This window comes from Doryrhamphus excisus, linkage group LG20 (genome assembly GCF_037039965.1).
Source record: "Doryrhamphus excisus strain RoL-2023G ecotype Guam linkage group LG20, RoL_Dexc_Guam_v1.1, whole genome shotgun sequence".
Taxonomy (NCBI): domain Eukaryota; kingdom Metazoa; phylum Chordata; class Actinopteri; order Syngnathiformes; family Syngnathidae; genus Doryrhamphus; species Doryrhamphus excisus.
In genome coordinates this window covers 14,717,868-14,744,050 of record NC_136376.1, presented here as the reverse complement: position 1 = coordinate 14,744,050, position 26,183 = coordinate 14,717,868, and the positions used below count along the sequence as shown (strand labels likewise).

The 26,183-nt window shown below is 41.8% G+C and overlaps 2 protein-coding genes across 6 annotated transcripts; both read right to left on the bottom strand.

The window, feature by feature from the left end:
- Positions 1-219: 219 nt before the first annotated feature.
- On the bottom strand, positions 220-11,222 carry tarbp1 (TAR (HIV-1) RNA binding protein 1). 3 transcript variants are annotated; one of them, XM_058058937.2, is made up of 29 exons: positions 10,269-11,222; positions 9,974-10,080; positions 9,827-9,890; positions 9,578-9,726; positions 9,443-9,495; positions 9,269-9,366; positions 9,068-9,203; positions 8,899-8,995; positions 8,678-8,767; positions 8,459-8,600; positions 8,140-8,388; positions 7,274-7,371; positions 7,062-7,199; positions 6,762-6,991; positions 5,596-5,833; positions 5,330-5,518; positions 5,075-5,262; positions 4,900-4,971; positions 4,607-4,727; positions 4,156-4,263; positions 3,915-4,064; positions 3,609-3,695; positions 3,328-3,533; positions 3,180-3,261; positions 2,935-3,100; positions 2,670-2,855; positions 2,459-2,583; positions 2,182-2,318; positions 220-397 (listed from the first exon to the last, which is right to left on the bottom strand). In XM_058058937.2, the coding sequence occupies exons 1-29, from the start codon at positions 11,155-11,157 to the stop codon at positions 220-222; spliced, it is 4,773 nt and encodes a 1,590-aa protein (XP_057914920.2). In that variant the 5' UTR covers positions 11,158-11,222. The 3 variants fall into 3 exon arrangements, 2 of the variants coding, with proteins under 2 accessions (XP_057914920.2, XP_057914921.2); XM_058058938.2 differs by having other exon boundaries at positions 7,274-7,368; XR_013625116.1 differs by having other exon boundaries at positions 250-397; positions 2,400-2,583.
- Positions 11,223-11,910: 688 nt separating this feature from the next.
- On the bottom strand, positions 11,911-25,806 carry LOC131108163 (FERM domain-containing protein 6). Of its 3 annotated transcripts, none has more exons than XM_058058991.2 (14): positions 25,671-25,806; positions 21,405-21,556; positions 21,207-21,297; positions 17,832-17,911; positions 17,036-17,112; positions 16,709-16,904; positions 16,374-16,529; positions 16,174-16,239; positions 15,472-15,540; positions 15,214-15,388; positions 14,861-15,139; positions 14,590-14,712; positions 14,433-14,494; positions 11,911-13,703 (listed from the first exon to the last, which is right to left on the bottom strand). In XM_058058991.2, the coding sequence occupies exons 2-14, from the start codon at positions 21,480-21,482 to the stop codon at positions 13,419-13,421; spliced, it is 1,737 nt and encodes a 578-aa protein (XP_057914974.2). In that variant the 5' UTR covers positions 21,483-21,556; positions 25,671-25,806; the 3' UTR covers positions 11,911-13,418. The 3 variants fall into 3 exon arrangements, with proteins under 3 accessions (XP_057914974.2, XP_057914975.2, XP_057914976.2); XM_058058992.2 differs by having other exon boundaries at positions 21,405-21,549; XM_058058993.2 differs by having other exon boundaries at positions 11,913-13,625.
- Between the last annotated feature and the right edge of the window lie 377 nt (positions 25,807-26,183).

Here is a 26,183-nt window from a genome sequence, read left to right as displayed (position 1 = left end):
AAGTAATTGCCTCATTGGAGAAGACAATAAAATTGCAGTAATGCCCCTCCTCTGAAGCCATAGAGATGGACTTTATTTTTCCAGCATGATACTCAGTGGCATCGTTAGATGAAATGAGCACTGCTGATCTCATAAAAGGCACTAGACAAATACTGACCATAAGGCTGCATTCAAATATGAATGTGGCGAGATAGAATCTGTAACTAGAACAGCTAAGAATCAAGGTTTTGCCTTGAATTGACTGGAGGTGCAGGTGAGGCGTTGCCGCGTGTACTCCCAGATCAGCAGAGCGGCGCTCACGTGAACGTTGAGCGAGCGAATGACCCCTTGTTGGGGGATCTCCACGCACACATCCAGCAGCTGGAGCAAGTTGGCAGGGATGCCTTCTCGTTCGTTGCTGTGACAACAAAAATAAAGTCATGTATCATGTACCGTATCCAGATCGGGACTCGTAGTACAACATGATTCCCTTTCATTTAAATTGAACTAACAAAAATCCTTCCCATTAAGCATTACAAAAGTAATGGAGGATATAATCATCATATTGACACTTTCTGGAAATAACCGACCTATGACAGCTATCAAACTCAAACCTAAGACTTGACATCATTCCATTTCATGATATACTGTACAGTCATTTGATTAAAGAACCATAAATAGGACGTGCCAAGTTAATCCATTCTCCAAAGTGCTGACAGTCAGGAACTGCCGACTCACAGCCGCAAGACCATGAGAGTTCCCATCATATGTCAGTGGGGTCTACTATGAGGATTTGCAAATCAAAGGAAACAGCAATATTAGTGGATATAGAATTTTAAATACTGCTCTCGTACACTAAGTACACTAAGTGTGTAATGAGATGATACAGAGAGCACAGAACTGAATTTGATGGCCTCTACGTATCTTGCAAATGGGTGCAAAAATGTCTGCAAATTAGGGAAGGATCTGAACAAAACAGGGCACGTAAATAGAAGTCAAAGCTGCCGAGCCACAAAGGAAATAATTAAAAATGGTCAATTTGAATAATAAAAACATTTGAATGATGATAATAGAAAGTGCATCCTTCAGATTCTCACACTAAATTGTATTCAATAAAGGGTCCCTGCTGCCGTCAACATTTCCTGCTCTCCCATCCCGAGGGAGAGCCAATTACAGCCCGGCATGTCCTGACATGAGCCGGATCACAGAGGTGACGATCCCGCAGGGAGACACAAGCTGAACAGGTGAGATGTGATTTAAAGGCCTAGAGAGCTCACACATTTGATCTGTGTGACACTTTCAATGGGGAATGTGATGGGAAAAAGGTGATGCAACTAATGGACGTTTTCAACGTGCGGGTCAAGGTGGGATATCACAGTCACATCATTAGGGATGCAGACATATGGAGCATATGCTTACTTTGCCTACCTGTGGAACCATGTTGCCAGATGCACTGTATATATTACATTGCCATATGTTTGACAAACTTCCTATACAGCAGTGCTTCTGTACACTACCGCTCAAAAGTTTGGGATCACTTGGAAATATTTTTGGCCAGTCTGAGATATGACTTTTTCTTGGCAATCCTGCCATGAAGTCTGAAGTCCTGAAGTCGCCCTTCACGGTTGATACTGACACTGGTGTTTGATGGGTACTATTTAGTGCAGCTGCCAGGTGACGACCTATGAGGCGTCTTTGTCTTAAACTACACACTCTCAGATATTTGTCTTCTTGCACAGTTGTGCATCGGGACTCCCACTCCTTTTTCTGTCCTTGTTAGACCCAGTTTGTGCTGCTCTCTGAAGGGAGCAGTTAACAGCATGATAAGAGATTTCTTAGATGGCTTTTCTAATAATCTATTATGAGATTGATGCAGAGGACTGACAGTTGTTGATAGAAGGCCTCTATGCAAAAATGTAGATCGTTCTTCAAAAATCACCTGATTAATTGTAATTGTTTTGTGAAATGGAAAAAATTGTTTGTGAAATGCATGAAAATGTTTTTCTTTGGAAAACAAAGAAATTTGCAAGTGATCCCAAACTTTTGAGCGGTAGTGTATTCATTTATCTGTATTGTAAAGACTGAAACCAGGAAAATGCAACAACATGGAGAGCATATTGGAGTCAAATTGCCTGTTGGGTACTATGAATTTGTACATGTTGGCAGAAAATTGTGCTTCACAGAAAGCCTACAGTGTCATACCCCAGAAGTAGCAGTGTCTTCTCGGGGAACTGGTAGTCCTGAAGGCTCTGACTGTTGGCAGTCTGCTCCACTCCAACAATGCAGTAGTCCTGGTTCTTTTTTACCTGCAGGAAGTCTGCCAGTTCCAAAGGCTTGACCTGATGAACAAACATATTCAATTTAGAGATGCATACAACTGAACAAACAGCGGAGGACAACAATGAGTCATTTAAACACACCTCACAGGGACACTGCAGGTGTCCCTAATACTGTCAGGAGTGCCTACAATGTGCCTCACCTCCAGCAGGGGGAGCCATAATTCAGAAGAAACACTAAGGGACTGAAAGTGTTTGTCAGAGATATGGCGGAGGTTATCCAACACCAATGCACTGGCACCAAAGATCTCACATGTCCTGCACAGACCTATAATCAAGCAGACGAGCACATTTCACTGGTTAGATGTGCACTGTATTAATGTGGTTAGCATCAGCTAATGCATCTGTGATGACCTCCTAAGTTGGTGGGCTTGTCAATAAGGGAGGCGACGACCAGCAGGGCGCCATGCTGTTTGCCCACACGAGCAACTCTCTGTTGTGGAACCAAATGGAGATCAGGATTCTGCTCTTGGATGTCCAGCCTCCAGGGGGTGATCTTCTTCTGCACCTCAGCCCAGCGCTCGTCCTTGTCCTCCTCAACTGGGAGATATTTGGAATTTTAAAACAAATATTAAGAAGAGGATGAACTCAGATGGTCTTGTTGTGTGTGGGACCGTACTTTTGTCCTGCTGGATCCAGTCTCCAGGCTGGAGATGGCTTAGATCAGGAGCTGCATTCTTCAAAGGAGGAGTGTGAGAGATGCATGAAAGCTTCTCCAGTTTCCAGGTTGGAATCCACTCATCATCAGCCAGCCCCGACAGACTGGGGAATGTGTGGAATATTGTCTTGGAAAGAAGACACATTCTAGTGATGTTATGTTTATGGCATGCAAGGGTCAAAACGCACGATTTTGCACACACATACCTCAATACTGTAATCCCTTATTGGATGAAAGGTACCAAAGAAGAAGTGCTCTTGAATTCTAGCCCAGTTCTTGTTGGCATTCCTAAAAGTTAGATGTGTTTCAGTTTTAACAATGATGCTTTTGCTGCAAAAGCACCCGTTTTCTCACCCTGTGTTCTTCAAGGCCTCAGTCTGGTGCAGACAGGCTTTGACAACAGTAGACAGCCCCCTTAGGCCATCAGCCGCCTCCTTTCCTCGGACCTCCACCAAGCTCCAAACACGCTTCAAGGCCAGTAGGGCATAGAGGCGCACACTGAAGTTATGGTGGAAACACCACTGCAGAGTGACATCCAGTGCTTTGACCAACTGCACATCCTTGACAAGATAACCATGTTATGAGGAGTGAGAAGTGATTCAAGAACAAAAGTTACAGTTTGAAGATGGTCTTACTGGGTCCTTAAGTTTAGGAATGATGACAGAAAAATGCACCAGGACTGCCAAAAATGTACAGATGCCCGTTTTGGTTCCTCCATGATTCTGCACAAATCACAAAAATTAACACATAAAACAGAATCAGCTAATATTGATACCCAAAATAGGAATTGGACATTAATTTAAATTAATTCCAATTAATCAAATGCTGATCCCAAGTCCATATTTATTCAATAGTTGGGGTATTTTGCATCTTTCATGACTTTAAGCAATTAAAATAGGGAAAAAGGTAGTGAAAAGTGGGCATTATATTCGAGCACTCACCACATCGAAGCAAACCCAAAACCTGTCAATGTGTTGCGGATAATGGAAAAGGATCAGAATCATCATCCACTCAATCAGGTACTTGACCGAAGCCTGGTTACTGGAAAAGCCGGCCTCAAAGACACTGTTCAGTAAAAAGGTAATAAACCCCTGTGTGGTCAAACAAACACATAAGTTGTTATTTCCTGCCTGGTGTCAAACTGTGATAAGTACTAATTGTGCTAAGATGTCAGTGACTTACCTCCTTGAATTTGGGCAGCAGAAGCAGCAGTGTTTGCCATACTCTGTTTTTCACACGATGCTGCAGGGAGTTACTGGAGATACGCGCTGATTTTGACATGTTCTTCTCCTGGAGAGAATGTTTTACAGGGCATACAATATTAGCATGTCAAAGAAGGCAATATTTTTGTCCATTTCTGTATAAATTAGGCTGATTTGGTTGCACTCCGTACAGGCATGGCCAAGACATTTGCCCCTTTGGCCAATATTACAGACTTTATGACAAATGTTTGTGTAAAGTGTGATTTAACTGGTGGAAAAATGTTACATGGATGCCAGAAGAATAACTCATAATAAGACTGTCAAGGTGGTAATAAGTACAGTTGTCTTGCTATACAAGTCATGGTTTAGTGTTTATGACGTTGGTGTGAAGGTGAACCCATCAACCACCACGCCCATTGTAACTAAGTTACCTTTTCAAGGAGAGTGACAACAAGCTGCTCCACCAGCCTTCCATGCAGCTGGTTAGAAGGATCAAGGCGACTGAGGAAAGCAAGTGCATACATGCGAGGGAATTGATCATCTCGGTTGTCACTGGAAGACAAAGGCAGTCATTTAGCAGCGACACAGCAATAGAGACATCTACAGGCAACATTGAAAATTACACTTTGGCCTCAAAGGGACTAATATTTCATAATATTTCAAATACAGAACAAATTCTATAATAATCTTGCCCGTTCTTAGTTACACAATGGTAGAAGCTCACCCGAAGACCACAGCATTGGCAGCACATCCTTCACCAAGTTGTTCTATATATGTCTGGACATCCTGGACAAGCCTTTGGGAGACAGCAAGTTGTTTGTTTCTAATTAATCTTTGATTAATACAACGTAATGTTTAAATATAACTAAAATGAAACGCTGAAAGTCAGTTGCAGTTACCTCTGATCTCTCCTGAACACGGGGCCGTAGACGCAGGCCTCAGCTAGGATGTTGATGTGTCGGAGAACACTGGAGAAGATGTCGTCACCCGGGTCACTGGTGGGCAGCCACGTGTCACAGCAGTGTTGCAATAGCACACCAAAAACACCATTCTTGGACTCAGATAGTTCCATGAGCTCAGTTGAAATCTACACAATAACACCACACCTGCATTATTGAACAAATCTGGTTCAAGTCTTGGGACTTGATGATCACCTGTTTCACGGCTGCTGTCAGTGCAGGGGCCTGATGTTCTGTGAGCAGGAGCAGTCTCTGGTGGAAGGCCACTGAAATGAAGCCTTTGAGGGCAGGCCAGAAGTCATGGGCATTAGTGCTGAGGCCGTGCACCAGCTCCCAGCTCCGACTCAGGGCCTCCACACAAAGGGGCTCCTCCTCCTGCACTAGCTGGGATCATATTTACACACTTTAACACCAAACACCTTCTCACGACAACCATACTCGTATTGCACTTGAGATCTTACTTGTGGCAGCACAGTCTCCATGGAGGCAAGAACTGGCAGCACCAAGTCGCTGGGCAGCAGAGCCAGAGCCTCCACGCTGCAGCTCAGGGCGGCTGCAAAAGTCCCTTTGTCTATGTGAAGTTCAGGCAGAATCCTCACAGTCTTCATCAGGAAGTTAAAGCAAATCCATTTGTCCCGCATAAAGTGGGCCGCTGTGCGTCCCCAGTCTTGCAGAAGCGGAGCTGTCGCACCTTCATCACTGAGGAAGAACACATTTTATCACCATCCATCTTCTTCTCCTTATTTAAGGTTGAGTTGAGGGGGCATAGGCCTAAGCAGAAAAAAACAAAGTTCCCTCTCTCTGGCTACTTGGTCCGGCTCCTCCCTGCGGAGCCTCAGACCAGGTAAGAGACATACCTCTCCAACGTGTATCGGGTCTTCCCTAAGGCCACCTACCAGTCGAAAGTGGCCTGAACACCTCCCCAAGAAGCCACCTCATCTGGCTCTTCAGGGGAGCAGTAGTTCTACTATTAGTTTCTAGATTCTTGGATCCATGCTTTTCAACTTCTCTCAGCCCAGCCACCCGTAGAGGAAACCCATAACGGCTGCTCGTACCCGCAAGTGTAGGAACGTACTGTAAAAGGAACTGGCAAACTGAGAGCTTTTCTTTTCGGTTCATCTCCCTCTTCATCACAACAGAGCAATGCAGAGTCCACATCGCTGCAGACACGGCACCAATCCAGCTGTGGAGCTTGAGTTCCATCCTTCCCTCGCTAATGAACAAGACCCCCGGGTACTTCTACTTGGACTTGACCCAGCGAGAGCTGAAGATCATGGCCCGATGAAACCAGTGGGACCACATCATCTGGAAAAAGCAGAGACCCAAACCTGCAGTCCTCCTTCAACGTCCTGTCTGCACCTGGAATTCTGTTCATAAAAGAAAACGACCACACTGCTCTTCCTGAATCCTGATTCAGTTATACAGCAGACCCTCCTCTCCAGAACCCATAGATAGGGGAGCCCACTATGGAGTGGCCAGGCACTGGATGACGTGGCAATGTAATTGAGGAGGTGCTACTCCTTGGACCGTGGACCTCATCTCGAGTTGAGGTCAGCACACTAGTGCCTCAAACATACTTTATCGCCTGAATACAAAAGGCAATCAACATTTTCAGAACATCCCTGACCTTGAGCTGACTGCTGCGTGAGGTTTCAGTAGGCGTTCACTGAAGCAACCCAAAGGTGACCCACTTTGCCAGGAAGATGGTGATGCCTTCTTGAAATGCTCGTTCAGTTGTTTCACAAAATTCAAGGTGCTGGAGTCCATGTCAGCTGCTCGCCGGTCAATTAGATGACACACCATCGCAAGAGATGCCATGGCAACAGCTTTAACTACCTGGCTTGCCAGGGAGGGAATCTACCAGGAGGAAGAGGACAATAAGGATAAGAGTTGCAAGTTACATCCATACAATAATGTTGCTTCCAACCTGTTGGCTTGGTTCTTGCAGGATGCCGAGACTGTACTTGATGAGTTTAGGGAAGGAACCTTGCTGAAGTTTAGAACTATGGATAGCCTGCTGCTTCAGGACACACAAGTACAGCTCCGCTCGCTCCACATCAAACAACTGCAATACGCAGTAGAATCATTATAAACGTATCCAATACACAAGGATTGTTGACGGGTGATTTTGTCGTTTACCTCCTGCAGCTCCCCACACAGACGCCTCATGATGAACTCCTGGATTGGATCTGAGTGTTGAATAATGAGCCTCTCCAAAGCAGCAGTCACATGATCTACTGCAAAAAGAACAGTGTGAATTATCTGAGGTGAGACTCCAAGCCTCTTATTAGCTTTTAGCTGCAAGTACTCGTTTACCAAACTAAAGACAAGAATCGGACTCATTTTTTGTAATTGTTATTAGTTAATTTAACTAATTTCAGCCGTTTAGCTCAAAGTGTGAAAGTCAATTTCTATAGATTCACTACACACAATAAGATAAGATAAGATAAGATAAGCCTTTATTCGTCCCTCAGTGGGGAAATTTGCATTGCACAGCAGCAAGAGTGCAGAATCAGTTAAGCAGTACAGTACAGTACAATGATTTCAAGAATGTATTTCCTAATATTTTGATAGATACAGTGAATTAAAAAAAAATAATTATATATAATTTGAACATATATAATTTGAAATCTGAAAGTTCAATATTGGAAACTATGTTTAAATCTGTTTTTGATGTCTAACTTTTTATACCTGACTGCTGTGCCCCGCCCCGAATGAATGTTGTATTTTGGTGTATCTTTTGCTGTTTGCTTGCTTTTGTTCAACTCCATTCTTCTGTGAAGTGTCTTTGAGTGTTTTGAAAAGCGCTATACAAATAAAATATATTATTATTATTATTTGTTGGTTATCTAATAAGCAAAAACGTCCTGAACCTTTCATTGGTCACAAATAACATTTGCACAATATTGAGCTTGGAATCCATCTGTATGTAACTGCACTACACAATGCATTTTTTTTTTTTACACAATGTCTAACATTGGCATAAATCCACTATGCATACAAACCGCAGTGTTTTGGAGTTCCTCCAAATTGTAGCAGTTGTAGAACCAGCTGCAAACTCTTGTCAGTCTTCCTCAGTGGTAGGTAAATGTTGGTGCTGAGCCGACTCAGCGTCTCCAGCAGAGGAGACAATAACAGCTGGAGGTTGTCGCCAATATCTACTCCGGGCCGACTCCACTCCATGTCAGCGCACAGCAGAACGGACCTGGACAACTTCTCTGCTTCTTTGGGGTCCGGTAAGCCTTCCGTCTGACCTACAGACTGAGTCAGGTAATTCAAATCCAAAAAAGGAGAGACTTTCAACAGTTAAGATTCCAGGATTACCTGTGCATGCTGGAACTCTCAAAAAGTTGTGTATTCTGCCTTGAACGTAGGCATTAATGGTGTCCTTGCTTGAGACAGGACCGTCTGAATCAATTGGCATCGGCTTGAAGCTGTCCTCGTTGCTTGAGAGCCACATACACACCTGCACCACACAAACAGGGCAGACACTTTGTTGTATAAACTGCGACGTGCACCTCCTGCAAATGGTTGGTCTCATACCTCATTCCAAAGCTCTGACCCTCGACAAAGCGACTCATCTGCCCGGAAATTTGCCAAGAAGGTAAAAACATCATCTAAGGTCACCGCACTCTGAAAGTATGAATTTATATGTCAGCTGTATTATTACATTTAGAATTATCTTATTTTTTGACATTTTTGTCGGTGTAATGTTTTTCTTGGGAAGTAAAACATGCAAATTTGTACACAATTGATTGTCTTACCACATCGATGAGACGCAGGGCACTCTTCAGTAAGAAGCACTGGGCAGCACCTCTCAGGAGGACTTGATGTGTAATCATGGTGGAACGCAGCACATCCCTGTGTTTGAAACCACAATGAGCACACTAACACTAGCATGAAAGTTGGAATCGTTCATAACGTGGTCCTAACCTCAGGGCAGTCAGCCCGTCTATCCCCAGTATTGGGTTTGGTGCAAGTTTGGACAAGGCCTGAGAGATGAAGAAGAGGGGCACTGCACACCAATGCTTGGAGCCCAGCTGCTTTATCATCTGCAGCAACACACGCCCTAAAAAGCACACACGTTAATAAAAGAACATACAACTGAGCCAAATCTTAATTAAGTTCTTGCACCTCTGTCCCCTGCTGGCAGGCTGCTAAAGAAGTTCTTCAAGAAGATTTGGAGTTTAATTGCTAGTTCGGGACATTCACCAACACTCTGTCCAGGTGTCCTGCAAAAAGGTACAATCGTTAATTATAACATAACCCAGTTCTTAAAAATACTCCTTGGTGATTTTTGACCCTCACTTGCAGTACAGCGACATTTCTGACAAGATGTCCATAAAGGGGCAGACGATAAACTGTGAAGCAAATGAAAGTATCTCCCCTTAGAAAAACACACGCACAATAAATGAAGCAAACAAGGTATGCATTGACCTTCACCTGAGAGAAAGCCAGAGCAAAGGCTGGCTGTTGGAGAGCCTGGAGCTCCAACAAGTGACACACCCCAGCTCTCATTAAGGTTTTATTTTCACTGTGAAACATCCGCTGGTACACACAAAGCAGCCAGGAAGGGTGGAAGAGGTCCTGACCTAAAAAAAAACAACAAAAAAACAAGACATAAGGAGAAGAAGCTATTATTATCATCATCAACTCCCAGGCTAGTTTGCACTGAATTACGTATGTAAACACCTTCTTTTGCGCTTGCTTGAACGAGTGCATTTATCCTGTTCAGAACTGGGCGAACAACATGGACCTGCACAGGGACAAGAAACATCCTTTCATCAGCACTGTTACCATGGTGATGACGCTTGAACTGAATGAACAACCAGGGTGGACCTGATTTTCCTCCAAAGTTTCCATCACCAGCACATAATCCTCCCAGAACTCTCTGAGCAGCTTGCTACTTTTGGGGGTCCATTTGAACAAGATCTCCTCACCAGTCTCTTCAATGACATAAAGAAAGTGGATCACACCAATTAGGAACGGCTGCACAATATCGTTTTTCACAAGTCTAAATTCTTCCCAGACTAAGGTAATCAAATTACATTGCTTGTAGAGCAACACAAGGTGGAAATGGAACAAAAAAAATCTGTTCCAGGGTCAAACTGTATCCAAACTTGGGCCAGTTTACCTTGCGATGGAGGACAGTCCACGGCCTGCTCCTGCGATGAAGCCACACACCTTTTGAGCAAGTACAAGGCTCTCTTACGAACCACGTAGTCTCTGTGGATGAGCCCATCCTGAACCACCCACCAAAAGCAGAGATACGGACGAGGGTCCGGCTCGGCGAAACCCAGCAGATGGTCGGACAGGGCGGTCAAACACACCAATGTTCGCTCTGTGACTATAGGTGTGCGCTCCGATGAATGCCAAGCGCACAACTCATTCAGGATCTTCTGGAGGAGGACACCGAGCCCGGCATCACTGCAACAGCCTAGCAGAGCCACCAGGAGGCGGAGGGTGACCCGGGGAAGCAACCCATCCGGAAGAGTCCTCAGGCCAGAGAAGGCACACGACAAGATGCTCGATGTGAGGTGGTCGTCTGCTGTTACAGAAGGGAGAAGGGCAGCTATGACGTCACTGGCAACCTCCACACTGAGTTTGTTTACACCCGGCTTCTCCTCCTCCGACAGCCGGAGCGAAGGCAAGACAGCCTGGGTGGCTCGGACCGCCACAGCCGGGTCACACAAACGGACACAGACAGCCACAAGTCCGCATAGAGCAGCTATACTAGCCCGGCACCGCAAACCCTCGGCTTCTGCTGATATTCTGGAGAGAAGAGGCAGGCAGTGAGTCCAAATAATAGACTCGGTCTTTTCTACAAGACGTTGTCTTTTCGCGGGTGTCAACAAAGTGCATTCTGATTGGAGGAACATTTCCTTCAGACCTTCGAGGAAAGCTGTCAGCGCCTCAACACGCGATGTCTCCGGCCAAATGTCAGCCGGCCAGCAAAGAGACTCAAACAGGAGCTCGTAGTCAGGAGAAGCCGACATTACTGCGTTAATTAAAACTGAATTCATTGTGGAACAGAAACCAGCACGGCTTTAGTCGCAGCTGCGTTCACGCGCTCATGGCTGATTATAAACTTCCGTATACGTCACGATGTCACTTTAAACTATCGCGAGATGAGCGAAGTTTTTGCTTTGCCACTTGACGGTAATAAACATAAGGTTTTCTGACATGTTTACATGTTACCAATTGTATTAATTATTTAAAACGGCATATTTAACCAACTTAATCTGGGAAAATTAGTTTAAAAAAATAAAATTACATACTTAGTCTAATTGGGGCGACAAGTGGTCGAGTGGTTAGCGGAAGACCTCACAGCTAGGAGACCCGGGTTCAATTCCACCCTCGGCCATCTCTGTGTGGAGTTTGCATGTTCTCCCCCGTGCATGTGTGAGTACTCCGGTTTCCTCCTACATTCCAAAAACATGCTAGGTTAATTAGCCGCTCCAAATTAATAATGTGGCCCGCAGGACAATAGTTTGAGGCCCCCGCCTTGATATGAAAGTTTAATGTTAGTGCGGACCGCACAAGTTTGATATGGTTGCTTTATGGTATCATGTACCCAGAAAAAATTCTTACGTTTGATTCATGTTCATGTTAAAGGTTAAATAACTGTTAATAGTTATCCTCCCTATCCGTGTGGAAGTGGTAAGTTGAAAGGAAATAACTTGAAGGCTACCGTTTAGGTCGCTAGCTCTCTAGTTTGCGAGTTAGCATGTCTCAAGACGCTGCAGTTGCGCAATATGTTGTAAATAAAAAGAGTATAAATGTGACTATAGTCGTGTTTTGTCATGTCTACAGGGCTCTAATAATGCTTTGTTCATTTTAATCTGAAAAAAATCATTTGTCTACCCACCAACTATATGTGGTTTCTTAAGTTTTTATTATTTGCAGTTTTATTATTATTATTATTATTATATTTATTTATTACTGATTGATTGATTTTCTTTATTCTTGATTTATTTATTTTTCATCTTATTTTGTGTAGAAAAATAAAAATTTAGATATTTGAGAACAGTGGAATGTTTTATCAGAGCTTTTATTGTAGAAAATCGGAACCAAAGCACTGAAAAAGTTTGTATATTTTTCTGTTTTTAATAAATGCGTTTTTTTTTTTTTTTTGAAAACCTGATGCGGCCCAGCCTTGCCCAGACCCTAGCTCCAGTGGCCCCCAGGTAAATTGAGTTTGAGACCCCTGACTTAGAGGATTAAAATCGACTGTAACGTCTCTGGTAAAATGATCAAAATTGAGAAAAGTACCTATTAGTGCTATACACCTCCTGCAATAGAACATATACATTCAGGGTATAGTTTATAGTATAGTACAGTGTACAAACTAGAGATATATTACACTTTACAAGAAAAACAGTCAGAGTTTCAGTTACTGTTAAAGCAAGAAATGAAATAAAATTATGTGCACATAATGTAGTAAAATTTATTTTGGCTATCTTAAAAAACAGTGCTTGAGATAAAAATGAGTCAACCAGCAGGTTGTTCATACATTGACAGATTTGAGTGTTTAATCGCTAACATTCCTTCCCAGTGAGCTCATGCTGCCTCAAGTTCTTTTGCATACTAATTAGAGTTTACAAAACGGTGAAAATATGTCTGGGAAAAAAAAAATAACTTGACAGAAAGGCTCTTTGTTTGGCAGTTACATAATATAAAAATACTGCAGATTCATTATAAACTTAGCGGTTACAGAAATAGAGCTTTGTAGTGTTGTTATCATGAAAGTGGTTAGAAGAGTTTAAGCATGCAGAAACTTTGGATGAATGCTTCACAAGCTGAAAAGAGATTCCGTTTTCCATACCAATAAGCTACGATTGCTGTGCCGGAATAACAGGAAAAGCATGACTGAGCAAAATGTACAAAAAGAGTGTATAATAACAATTACAAAAAAATACAATGAGGTACTGAGGAGCACAAGCATTGGCACTGTGACTGCTGTACATTCTCAGCCAATCAACACGTTTGAGGTGTTCTTGCAGTGCTGGAGTTGGTAAATTGAATTTCCATGGAATGAATATCCAAAAGCGCATGACATTAAAAGTTATTTTGCCGTCAATATCGACCTCTTAAGAGATTGCAGGCACACAGAACACAACAATCGCGGAGAAGCTGAAACGTTATAAAATAGTGCAAGTTGTATGTACAAAATAGAGAACGGCATCAATAAATAGACATGTTGTTGTATGTGATGTCTGTGACCTCATCCAGACAATTGGAAGCAAAACAAACGTACAGTTGATCACCTTGTCCACACGCCTGTTCATAGAATGAACTCCAGGAACTGCTCATCTGCTAGCAGGTCCAAAGACAAGCAGTTGCTAGACCTGCGACCGTAGAAGGAAGGTTTGGCTTGGCAGTGCAAAAAAGAGTAATAGTCGTGATCCACCGCTGTCTTCGTGTTGGTGCCGGAGAGGCCGAAGGTATAGCTGTGTGAAGAATCAGCAGGTAGCGTGGTGCCCAGGGGCGCCTGAGGTGGGAACAAACGAACATCGTCAAGACTGTGACTGTGCCGGTCCACACAAGAATGTGACTTAGTTTCCACCATCTAAAAAAATGAAATAAAAAAAAATGAAATATGAGAAATACAGTAAAGTCTCGTTATATCGATATCGGTTAAAACTAATTACTACTTATTACGATACTATTTTCATTTCCCGGCAAATTTCTAGTCTTTTATGATATAATTAGCTCCGTTAGTACGATACCCGGTTATTATGATAATCCGGTTACTACGATGCCCTTTTCATCTCCCGCCAGCCAATTTGGTCTGCTTATATCGATACAAAAGCAGCTTAAATCAATCTTTGCTTAAGGATTTCAATACCAAAAAAGAACACGGCGAACGGCTGCTTCCAGTCAACTTTATTTTTCACACTTCCACCACCAGAGTGCAGCACACACAGCGGAAAACACCCGTCCCTCGCGCCTACCCCTCCGGGTGGCAACACCTTCCCTATCGATAGTTCCGGGGTGAATTATGTTCCGGGGTGAATTATGTCCCGGTAACCGGTAATCACTACAGCGTAAGTTTATTTTTATTTACTGTAGTACAAAATGTATTGTAGTACAAAAGCATGCTAGATACGCAATCCATGAACTCAAGGAGAAAATTACATGCCATATCAAAGATCCGCCCACTTTTAATGCAGTTCGTCGCAGGATCGGATATATGAATAGTCCGGTTATATCGGTATTTTTTCCGACTCCCGAGAATATCGATATAACGAGACTTTACTGTATGTGTCAGCAAGTGGCAGAAAATACAAAAACAAACCTGTTTCAGTATACTTGTGCCGTCTTCATCATCATTGTTGTCGGAGGAGCACACTATGCACTCTGGAGAAAATGTTTAACAAAATAAGCAAACGGAAAAGTAAGACACTATAGTACAGTAAAAGAACAGAATGTACCAACATCCTGACTATTCCCACCTGGTGACTGAGGTTCCAAGGAGAGCGTGCAATCCACAGACAAACCCTCAAGAAGATCAGCAAGCTGAAACATTTCATCTGGATCATCCACAAGAGCTTCCCGTCTGACATTGGTCTTCATTTCTAGAAAATCATAACGAGACATATTTCATTTTGGCTTTTTTTTTTTGCAAAAGAGTGAAAGGAATGATTTGAATTTCCAGATTTATTTATACATGTGAACATTCCAGGCAAAATTCAAGAACTCTCAATTTGAATTTTAGCTCCTAACCTTCCTCTTGCCACTCCTCATCCTCCGTGTGAGCCTTGCTGTCCAGGCCGGACGTGGAGGAGCTGACTTGGCTGTCCGCGGAGCTGGAACACTTCTCCGCTCTCCGTTCCGGTTCCTCCTCCATGGAAGTCATCTCTGCGGAGATGCTGTGCTGGCGGGCGTCTGCTTCGATGCCCGAGCTGCTGGTGGAGATGCGGGACAAACCTGGGCTGCTCTCGCTGCCTGGTGGGTCCAAGTCCAGCTCATCGCTGATGTAGGACTCTCTGTAAGACTTTTTCTCTGCAACACAGAAATTGTATATTTCTGGTCAGAACTGATGTGATGTTAAAACTTGATAAACTCATCTTATCCACCTTCGCTCTCTTCCAGCTGGCGGAGGTGTTTGAGGGCAGGCTGGAGGCTGAGGTGGAGGCGATGGCTGTGGCTCAAGTGCAAGAGGAGATGACGAGAGCGGAACGAAGATCCTGTGTAGTAAACAAGTTTCCTGGCTGATGGCAAGCCGTCTGGCTGGATCTCAAATCGCTTTCCCTGAGCGGAAAAAGCCAACGGTTAACAGTCAGTGCCAGTTCCAGATGCTCAAAAGAGACGTCAGAGATGAGCTCATCAATTACCAGGAAAGTCAGTCGTCCCACATTTGACCAGGGGAAGTCATACAGCAGCTGTCGAATGTTGTCCGCCTCCTACCGACACACAACACAAACATTTTACCACACATTATGACTTTAACTGACCGGACATTTTACTCAAGAAAATGATGAGCAGACCCAAAATGGACACCTTCTTAAATAAAGAGCTACAATACAATACAGTACATGTAGCGATGGTTGATTTATGTTTTATTCTTTGAAAAAACACAACAACCATGCATCCCTCCCGGTTGTTGATACTGTAAGATGTTGTAAATGTACTGTAAAAGTTGTTCAGCACAACAGGTTTCACTAATAAACGTTTTTGGAAACATTTACACCATCCTGCAAACAAACACTAAAAAATAACCTCTTTTGCACAGTTTAAAGAATTTCTGACTATATTCTATTTAGGCCTCTTAAATGAGGAGTTTCTTGCGGTATGCCATATTACGTCGGACCCTTAATCAGCCAGACCTCAACCTAATCCCCCACAGATGGTCCGTGATGGGTACATGAAACAAGCGTCTATCTGCTGAGGCCCTGCTGCTGTGGGCAACCCCCCACATTCCTTACACGCCTGGACTTCAGATTCAGAGAAGGAATCCGTGAGTAAACGCAGATTCTCTGTTTTCCATGTGTGACGTAAACGTTGCGGATTACCGACACATTTGTACGTGCACGTACCTGATAAACCTGCATTCCTCTCAAGGTCAGACCAAGTACTGCTGTTCCCCGGTCTTCCTTCTTGTCCTGGACACATGAAGGATGAGATGTCAGAGAATCATCTGACCACAACAGATAAGACTGCCAGTCTGGCTAAGTCGCCATCTTCAGCGGGATTGGGTTCTATCAAATAATCTTAGGGTTTACTTTTGACTCGTGACCTTTTGCAGTCTGTAAAATGTGACAGGTACGTCCTCCAGCCGACAGGATTCCCTGATGAAGAGGAGGATGGCATCACGTGCGGACATGTCCCACAAGTCCTGTTGCACTTTGGGCCCATGGCAGAGGAGATAGTCGCGTCCACGCTTGGCTATTATCTAAAAAAGGACAATCGCAGATTACTTTGTTTTCACGTCGTTCTGGATTTGAGTTGTATTGCTGGACAAATACGACAACAACTAACATTATAATGTACAGTATAATGTAAGTTATTTTCAGGAATATTTATATTGTAGATTTTCACTGAAGGCATCAAGACTGTACTATTATTACCTACCCATGGGGGGAAATACTCCTTGGGTTCGAAGTAAGTGTTATTCTCTTCCCCCTCCTTGGGCAGCTGCTGGCCGCCGAGGTCTGCTTGCATTGCATATCCTGCCAGCTGGAAATACACTTCCTCCTGCTGACGACATTCGGAACGCAGCACCCGCTCGCGGAGATCGGAGTAGTACAGATGGCGTGCCTTGCGTTCACTGGTACACAGTGGAATCAAATCAAAAATGGGAGGGAGGGTTTGCACATGGCATCATGGAGGAGCACAAAGATGGGCCGTGAGGAGCAGGAAAAACGTGACAGAAAGCTTGTCAACATTGATGGTACATACCTAATAAGTCTGCCATTCTCGACATAGTACTGCACTTTGAGGCAGAGCACCAGAGGCAGGGGTCTTTTTTCTAAACCCTGAGGAGAACAGAGGAGGTATTCATTTTATATTTCAACTTGTTGGGGGTTTTTAATGGGAGAAGACCCATTCTAAGCTGTTGTGATATGTACGTAGTATCCTACACTGGTCACTATGTGTCAGTAATGTTACTGTAATGCCGAGACACACAAGCACCAGACTTGATTGCTGAAACGACAGGCTTTTAAATCGATTTTGCTGTGGCTGTGACCCCCCAGCGTTCTTTTTTCTTCCCATTTTGTCAACTGTATTGTTTAATAAAATTGTGAAGGTGACTAGTTAGGTCATGTATAGATGGTTCTAATAATGTTAAAATCATATCTAGAAAGTGACAGACAGGTTTTCTATGCTCTCAATATGAAAATATTTAATTTATAAACAAGGAATCGTACTTTGCGGGAATTCACTTATCACTGCTGGGTCTGGAGCCAATTAACAGCAATAAATGAGGGATTTCTGTATCACTATGTATTATAATAGGCAATCTAGAATTGTTAATGACATTGAATAAGCACTATAAACAAAACTATAAATATATTCGTTAAGCCTTTTGAATTAGGTTGGGAAAAAAAAATTGAGAAAGTAACATGGAAAATTATTGCAACACACAAACTAATCTTTATAGCAATAAATGGCACCACAAAACAAAAATAGTGCTTGCTGTATGTTATCATGCTAACATAAATTTTGCAGACTTGCACCAGCAACTGTAACTCACCTTTCCAGACTCTTGCTTCCATTCTTTGGGTAAATACTTGGCCAGTTTCTCCTCCATGTCTAAAAATATGTGTTCATTGTCTGTGGAGAAGACAGGCAACTAGTGAGCAGGCAAACAAAAAACTGATGCAACCGGGCAGAAAATTCGTCCAACAATGGAATTAATTGGCGTGAGAAACAAAAAAGGAGGGAGGAACCTCTCTGGCTTATGTTAATTAGCATTTATACCCACTTTTACTTGAAAATGCATTCTCTTTCAATAGAAGAGATGGATGCTATGCTGAGAACAAAGCTCTGGTATCAGTCTCAGCCTCGTCCTATGAGTCAGGACATGGGGATTTTCTTTTCCATCAGCCTTATCTCCTTTGTTACGTAGTTGGCCAAGCCGTTTCACAACTTGCTCACGTCAACATCCATCAATTCATGTCTTTTTTGGACCACTGACTCATTCTACCTCCTTTACTGCTCAACTCTTGAGTAAGACTTTAGTCATGAGAAGACCCCCCCGCCCCCCGCCGGCCTCCCACTCCAGCCAGTCCCTCTTTTTCAAGCCCTCAGACTCCCACCCCGCTCATCAAGTCATCCCTCCCCTCCATGAAGGGGAGGAATGTAAGAGTGCATTCCAAGCTTAATGAAGTTAATATTGCAGGAATCCATGCCCAAGTGATGGCTCAACCAACGGGGCTAAAACAAAAGGCTGCCTGTTCCAGAGGTGAGCTACACACGTCTTACAAGGCGTTTTAACGCTTTTGTGCAAAGAAAGAAGAACAAAAGGAAGTACGGCTCAGAGGTCACTGAGGTTAGAAAAGTCATTTAGGGGGGGGGGGGGCTGGAAGAGACTTTTAATGACATTTTATGAGAAAATATTTTACTATAATAAAAGTCTCATCTGTTTGTAAAATCTATACTTTAAGGTTGACACTAAAAAAGCAAATAATTATTCTGCTTGGACAGATTTGGTGAAAAGACGTAGAGTAGAACCTCAATTGCTCAAATTGTCCCAGAATGCAGTAGAATAGCAGAATCAAGAAAAACATAAAGTGTTATAAAAAATACACACCATTAGTAGCAGAACTGTGAAATGTGAAGATACACACCTCCACACCAGCAGCGGTAGGGATGCACTCATTCACTTTCTTTTGTTTCAACCTGATGCCGATACCTGAATTTGGATACCTGCTTATACTATTATTGTACACTTCCAGTACCACAGTACTGGTGGAATTCCAAAATACACTACTGTAGCTTGAAAAATATCCAATATCACTCCAAAAATGCTGTGCCTCACACACACACACTCAAGCCTGACATGTTCACAGCTTCACAGTCAGTCAGACATTATCATCATTGTTGATTTCATATGAGGCTGTAATAAACTCCTCCCTGCAGGGAAGTAGTATGATATTGGTATGACCCGGAATATTAGTGTGATATCTGTGTGGCCGTGAACACATCAGTCGGAATACTTCGCTATGTTCGCTGAACATACTCGCTGTGATACCCGACTTACGCTTGGATTTGCCCCCATCAAGGGCAGCATTATTCTGATCAATATGATAATGACAGTTCAACATATTCCAAAAGAGACTCTCTCATCTTCAAAATCATATTTAACCTTCCTCTTGTGTTAGCTTTCTGGTATCATCTCTTATGTTAACGGGTCGGTTTTGACCCATGTATTAAATCAGCTATAAAATACACTAAAAACAATAAGTTACCATCAAATTTCTCATGTCTTGGTTACCTTCTTAGGCTTCCTCATCCATGAAAATGTTGCTTTTAATACTTTTGGTGTGGGCATTTTTTGTCACTATACCCCTCCATTTCTATTTCCAAAAATGGTCAAATGAACCTCAAAAGAATCATATTAATAAATTGAAGGTTCTTTTGTTACCTGGCTATTACTGAGGGCTATAGAACATATCTCTTAAATCAATTAGTTTTATTTATTTTCTCATTTTAGTATAAATCACTAAAGAAACATCTATGGTGTTGGGGTGAATTTTGACCCATATATATTCATGTCAAGAAAAGGTATAAAAAGTTATTGTTTTCAGCAACAGAACTTTAGTATAAAGTGAAATGAAAAAGCAGAACAGGTCCAGATCTTGGTTCAGTGTACTTCTTTCCATTCTTTCCATGATCCAAATTGTAAATGTGAAATCAGCCAATCAAATGAGTGAATTCCCCTCACATGTCTGGACCTTGTTTTTCTGCTGGTATACTGGAAAAGCGGTCAAAATGAGAATCCCCTGAAGCTTCCATGATGAGAAGAGGAGCTGGTTGTCATTGTGTTGGCTAATTGTACACTCAAAATATTGCTTTATAGTCATATTATTATAACCGGGTCCAAACCCACCCTAACAATACAGTGGTCATAATTTCAACCAGAACATTTTAAAATGTAGTAAAAATTATTTTTGGGGTTTTATTTTGTTGAAATAGAGTAAAAAATTCTTGATGCAAAAAACAAATGTTATGTGATTGTTTTTATGCATTAAAATGTAAAACGGGTCGGCCGACCCTAACACAAGAGGAGGGTTATAAAAAGAGCTTCAGTGATTCTTCATTTTCCAAATAGTTGATCAAAAAAATTCAATGAACACTTCCCATCATTTAAAGAGGACCTATTATGCTCATTTTTCGACCCTTTGTATTGAGTTTTGGTCTTCTATAGAGCAGCTACACACAATAACTCGCATAGAAAACTTTTTAGATTTTGCAGGATCTGCACCTATTCCATCTGTATTTCCTTTCATTTGTGCTTCCTGCCAAAACGGTTTGTCTTAATTTGTTTTAATTTTTAATTTCTGTGATTGGTCACACGGCCAGTGTGCTTTCTAACTATGAACCATATAAGGAAGTTTGCCGTCTGTGACATCACAAAGTGGCAGTTTTACCACGCCTTTTGAAACCGCGTGTTTTTAGTCATCCCAAACTTCTTTCAGGGCTCAATTCCGAATGCGCAAACCTCGTTATCTGAAAGTAGGGCATCGTTTAACACGAGAATACAACATTCTAACTACATTTCTAGGTCAGAAAAGTGGAAAAAGCATAATAGGCCCCCAGCAGTTATCTTATTTTTATGATTATTATAAATTCTGTCACATAGTGTCACACATTCAGCAAGCCTCCTTCTCCACTTTCGTATTAACTACACCTAATGTGTCCTCAAGGTGTGACAGGATTTAATTTATCCTACGCAGGTATCTTAGGTTAACTGATTTTAAACTTTAACGACAATTAAGAATGTTAAATATGCTCTAAATGTAACCAAATTGTGTTCCACTGCAGATTGCTGTACTTGAAAAACGTTCTTTGGTGTCTCTAGTGTCTACATCAGACCATCAAACGGACCAACGTGAAGTGGATTTACCTCTCACAACAGTGAGGCCAAACAAGTGCATCTCTTTGATTCCCAGAAGCTCTGCCACCCGGTTGAAAAGGTCCTGCCCAGTGGCCTTCGGCTGGAGCAAGAACAACAACGGAGAAGAGCGTTTACGACAATACCACCATGGTCGGAATACTATTTTGAGAGGCAGAACATCCTAACTTGGAGGCATTTTCCACTCACCCCGACTGTGATCTCCAGCTGGTGTTTGTTGGGAAGGAGAACACAAATGTTTCTCAGCTGCTTCATGGAGGAGGACATGATGGCACAATGTGTACTTCACACTCTTTTCTTTATTCAAACTTCTTCCACTGCACTTCATCCATATCTCAGCACTGTGAAGAGAAAGACAACATTTGTGTGACATCATCAAAAAGAAAAAAAACAGATTAAAGTGGAATTCTGAACATCTTACGGAGGAAATGTTTGATAGTTCTCCAAGATGTGCTGAGTAACAGTCTTGTGTTTGGTTCATTTCAAGTCCAGTGAGTCAGAGCAAAAATACTTAAATCCTTAATCCACCATCCAACCAGGATTATCTCAACAAAGCTTCAACATCACCGAGCGTATGGAACAGAAGGCCACGGTGCAAAGTTTATTCATGCAAATAATCAGGCAACACAACAAGCATGAAACAAATGACTTTATCCTCCGATAATCCCAATTATAATCCCAACTCATAACATCATATCTGCTCGTACCACAAAATATGTCATACAATTTGGACACTGACCAATTTAAGAGAAGAATATACAGTGGAACATCGGAACATCAGCATAGAAATGGATATTTTTGGGTGGAGTTGGACCTTCTGGGACAGATTGACGCTAATCAAGGTTCCACTGGACACCAAGTTGATTGATTGATCCAGCTGCCCAGATAGTGACTGAACAGCATTACAGAGATTGGGCCGCATCAGGTTTTCCCCAAAAAAAAAAACAAAAAAAACACATTTATTAAAAACAAAAAAATTTTGATGAAAAATAAATAAACAAATCAAGAATATATAAAATGAATCAATCAGTAATAAATAAATAAATATAATAATAATAATAATAATAATAAGGCAAATAATAAAAACTTAAGAAAGCACATATAGTTGGTGGGTAGACAAATGATTTTTTTCAGATTAAAATGAACAAAGCATTATTAGAGCCCTGTAGACATGACAAAACACGACTATAGTCACATTTATACTCTTTTTATTTACAACATATTGCGCAACTGCAGGGTCTTGAGACACATGCTAACTCGCAAACTAGAGAGCTAGCGACCTAAACGGTAGCCTTCAAGTTATTTCCTTTCAACTTAAATAGCCAAAAACTTACCACTTCCACACGGATAGGGAGGATAACTATTAACAGTTATTTAACCTTTAACATGAACATGAATCAAACGTAATAATTTTTTCTGGGTACATGATACCATACAGCATCCATATCAAACTTGCGCGGGCCGCACTAACATTAAACGTTCATATCAAAGCGGGGGCCCGCGTGTTTGAGACCCCTGCTTTAGAGTATGTAAGACTTAACCATAACCAAACAATAACTCTGAATAGTCTCTGAGATTGCTTTTGTTGCTACGGACATGTATGTGTATACCAGACAGTTGTGAGTGACAGCCACTTATTTTATTTGAGATGAACATAAATTCAAGTCAATTTTTATTTTCAACACTGCAAAAAAAATTTTTTTTTGGTACTGTCTGGTGGTGATGGTGTTGCATTTTTTGGTTGCAAATTTTTAAAAAATCTTCCCCGCAGACTAAAAGAAACCAGCATGTTTCCAGGTACACCACGACGACCCCACCAAGCCCCAACTGGTACAAGGCTCATCTGATTAAAGTCTCGGGATGAATTAATCAGTTTAATTACTGCTGTGCACTGACTCTGATCCCTTTAAAGACTGCCCTGGACAATAAATAGGCAAGAAGAAAAAGCACGACTCCTAGCATGTATGAGTTAAAATAACTTTAAGATTCCATCCATCTTCTACCACTTATGAACCAGCCCTCTCCTCCGCCACTTTGTCCAACATGTCCCGGGTCTTCCCAGAGGCCTTCTACTGGAGGCGTCCGGGGGGCATCCTGACCAAACGCCCAGGCCACTTCACCTGGCTCCTCTCATTTCGATGGAGCAGCAGTTTGGAGTTCAGGGTTTCTCTGGGATGACAGTACGTATCACCTTATCTCGAAGGGAGAGCCCAGCCCAGTAAATTGACCGCTTTGCCTTTCGGCTCCGCTCTCGCTTTTCACCACAGCGGACCGATGAAGAGTGTGCATCACTCCAGATGCCGCCCCAATCCACCTGTCAATCTCATGTTCCACTGAACAAGACACTGGGGTACTTAAACTCCACTTGGGGGAGGATCTCATCCCTGACCCGGAGATGGTACTCCACCCTTTTCCGGACAAGGACCATAAACTCGGACTGGGAGGTGCCGATTTGCACAATCTCACCTCCTTCATTCATTTTAAAAATAGTTACTATAAAATGCAACCTGTCACTCATGGGAATTTTTTTTTGGAACACATGAGGTAAGAACATTCATCTTACCAAATTTAATTTATGGACATGTTCAGACAGAGCCTCGCTCCTATCTGGGTGTCAAGGACAAACATCCAAAAACCTGAAATTCCAGTAACTTCTAAATCGGACTGGCTCACGTCAAGTCACACAATCAAATCTCAAGTTCAGTATTCAGTATTCAGTATTGCGTGTGTGACTTGAGTATCGCCGTTTGAGGCTTTTATGCAATCAGTTTGCAATCAACTAGAAATCAGCAGGCGCTAAATATATCCTCAATAAGAAGACAAGAAATATTGAGTCATTTTATCATTTTAACATGGAGGATTAGGACCCTAAGCTCTCATATTGCTTTCAAAAAATTCCACCTCAGGAAATTGCCATTAAGTCCAAGTTGCGTGGGGATACTGAAAAAAAGAAAACCAACGTTGGAATCCCACACCGACCGGTCCAAACCGGACTATGAGATTATTCTCATCTTTCAGTACAGAGCTAGTCTGCATTTCCAGTAAATTTGCAGCCTTCTCGTGCTCCATGTATGCACCATAACATTCTGAAAGAGCTGAAAGGATGAGTTGGCAGCTCCAAACATTCCTAGAGTGGGAAAACACCCACTTTTTCCTCCCTTTGAAGGGATGCAGAAAAGGGTCCTACACGGGGGTGGCTTCTGTGGGCAGAGCAAGTCCAACTATTTGGAACACCCTACGCTCTAAAAAGTCATTCAGAGTATCAGCTGACACCACTTGATTTAATACATAAATGCAATGTAAAAAATGTAATTAATTGATTTAGATAAACTTTCTAAGTTGCTAACTTTATTTTTTAAGTTATGTTCAAATAATAATGTTGGCTATTTAAAATAATTTAGCATGTCATATACACTAAATTTTTATTGTTGGTAAGCTTAAAACAAAATTCAAGTTGCCATGACTTAATAAAATTAGCTTGGTAACATAATATACACACACACACATATATATATACTATGTGTGTATACATATACACATATATAAGATAAGATATGCATTTATTCGTCCCTCAATTGGGAAATTTGCATATATACACACACACTTGTTGTCTACTTAATTACAATAACAATGGACCCAACTTTTTAAGTAGCAGTAACTTAATAATTATAATTATATAATTAATTATAATTAAGTAGACAACAAATTAAACTACTTTGAATAAAATGATTAAGTCAGTTGACTTAACATATTTTTTTCGAGTTACAAACTTAAAACAATTATTCAGTAAGCAGTACTTAAAATAAGCTTTGAGTGAAGAGGAAAAGCTCATTTGTGCAATGCAATATTGTTTGTTGGTTCAATGTAATTTCAAATTAAGTTGTCATAACTAAGAAAGACTAATGGAAACTGTTGCGTTGAATTTTTTTTTTTTTTTTAGGCTACATCTGAAGTTAATCATCAGTTCAGACATGCCAGTTGATAACTTTAGCCCCCCCCCACCCCCACCCCCTGCCAGATTGTTGCTGACCATGATCAAAGATGCCAATCGCCATCTGTATGCTTAATTAATACCCTTCAAAGACTGTTATAATCCCTACTGCTGGGAAAAACAAGCCCGCTGTACTGAGCTTATGTTTGTTACTTTAAACTAAACCTTTGTAGCCAAACATGACATTTTCCAAAAGGCGTACAGTTGACCAAAAAAAAAGGAGTCCTGTGACTCAATAACAATAAATTGAAGCTAAACTAAAGCATGCAAACATTTTCAGCAAATAACATACTTCCGAATATTCTAAAATTCATTTCATATTCACTTTAATGTCACAATTAAGCATACAAAAGCTAATAGAAGGTTGATGAAGTTTGGGCCAACGGTAACATCAAGTTGGTTCTTAGCGCTACAAACTAGAGTGCAACAAGTGCTCCAAACACTACTTTACTCAATAAACTCACCGAATGTCACATGGCGGAAAGAAGTTCAGTCTTCAGTTACAGTTTGCTCCGGTGGTGGCGCAAAAACACATGATTGTTATTATAAGAGCTAAGAGTTGAAGGTACGCCTAAGTAAACCTGCTGTCCCTCCGGCCGTGGCTTGTGGAACCTCTTTGAAAAAACAGCAGAGAACCAGAGGCCGATTGGACTGTACCATTGTGAACTCTTGTAGGGGTGATCAATTTTGTTTGTGGTTGACGCTCAACCTGTTTGTTTTGTTTTTGTTTACAAAATCTTCAATTAATTTTATTTCGCGTAATCTGTAATCGTGTAGGCAAATTAAACGTTTTTAAAAAGTAGTTTGGAGATTAAAGTAAGTTTGCTTTTCTTTCTATACCTCCTGTGTTGGGATACATTGTCTGCGGCTTTACCGACTAACAATTATTCAATATATTTATATAAATATGACTCTTTTCAAAGAGTATATACTGCCACGATAGAATGGAATAGGCGTAGTGGAGTCTCAACAGCAGT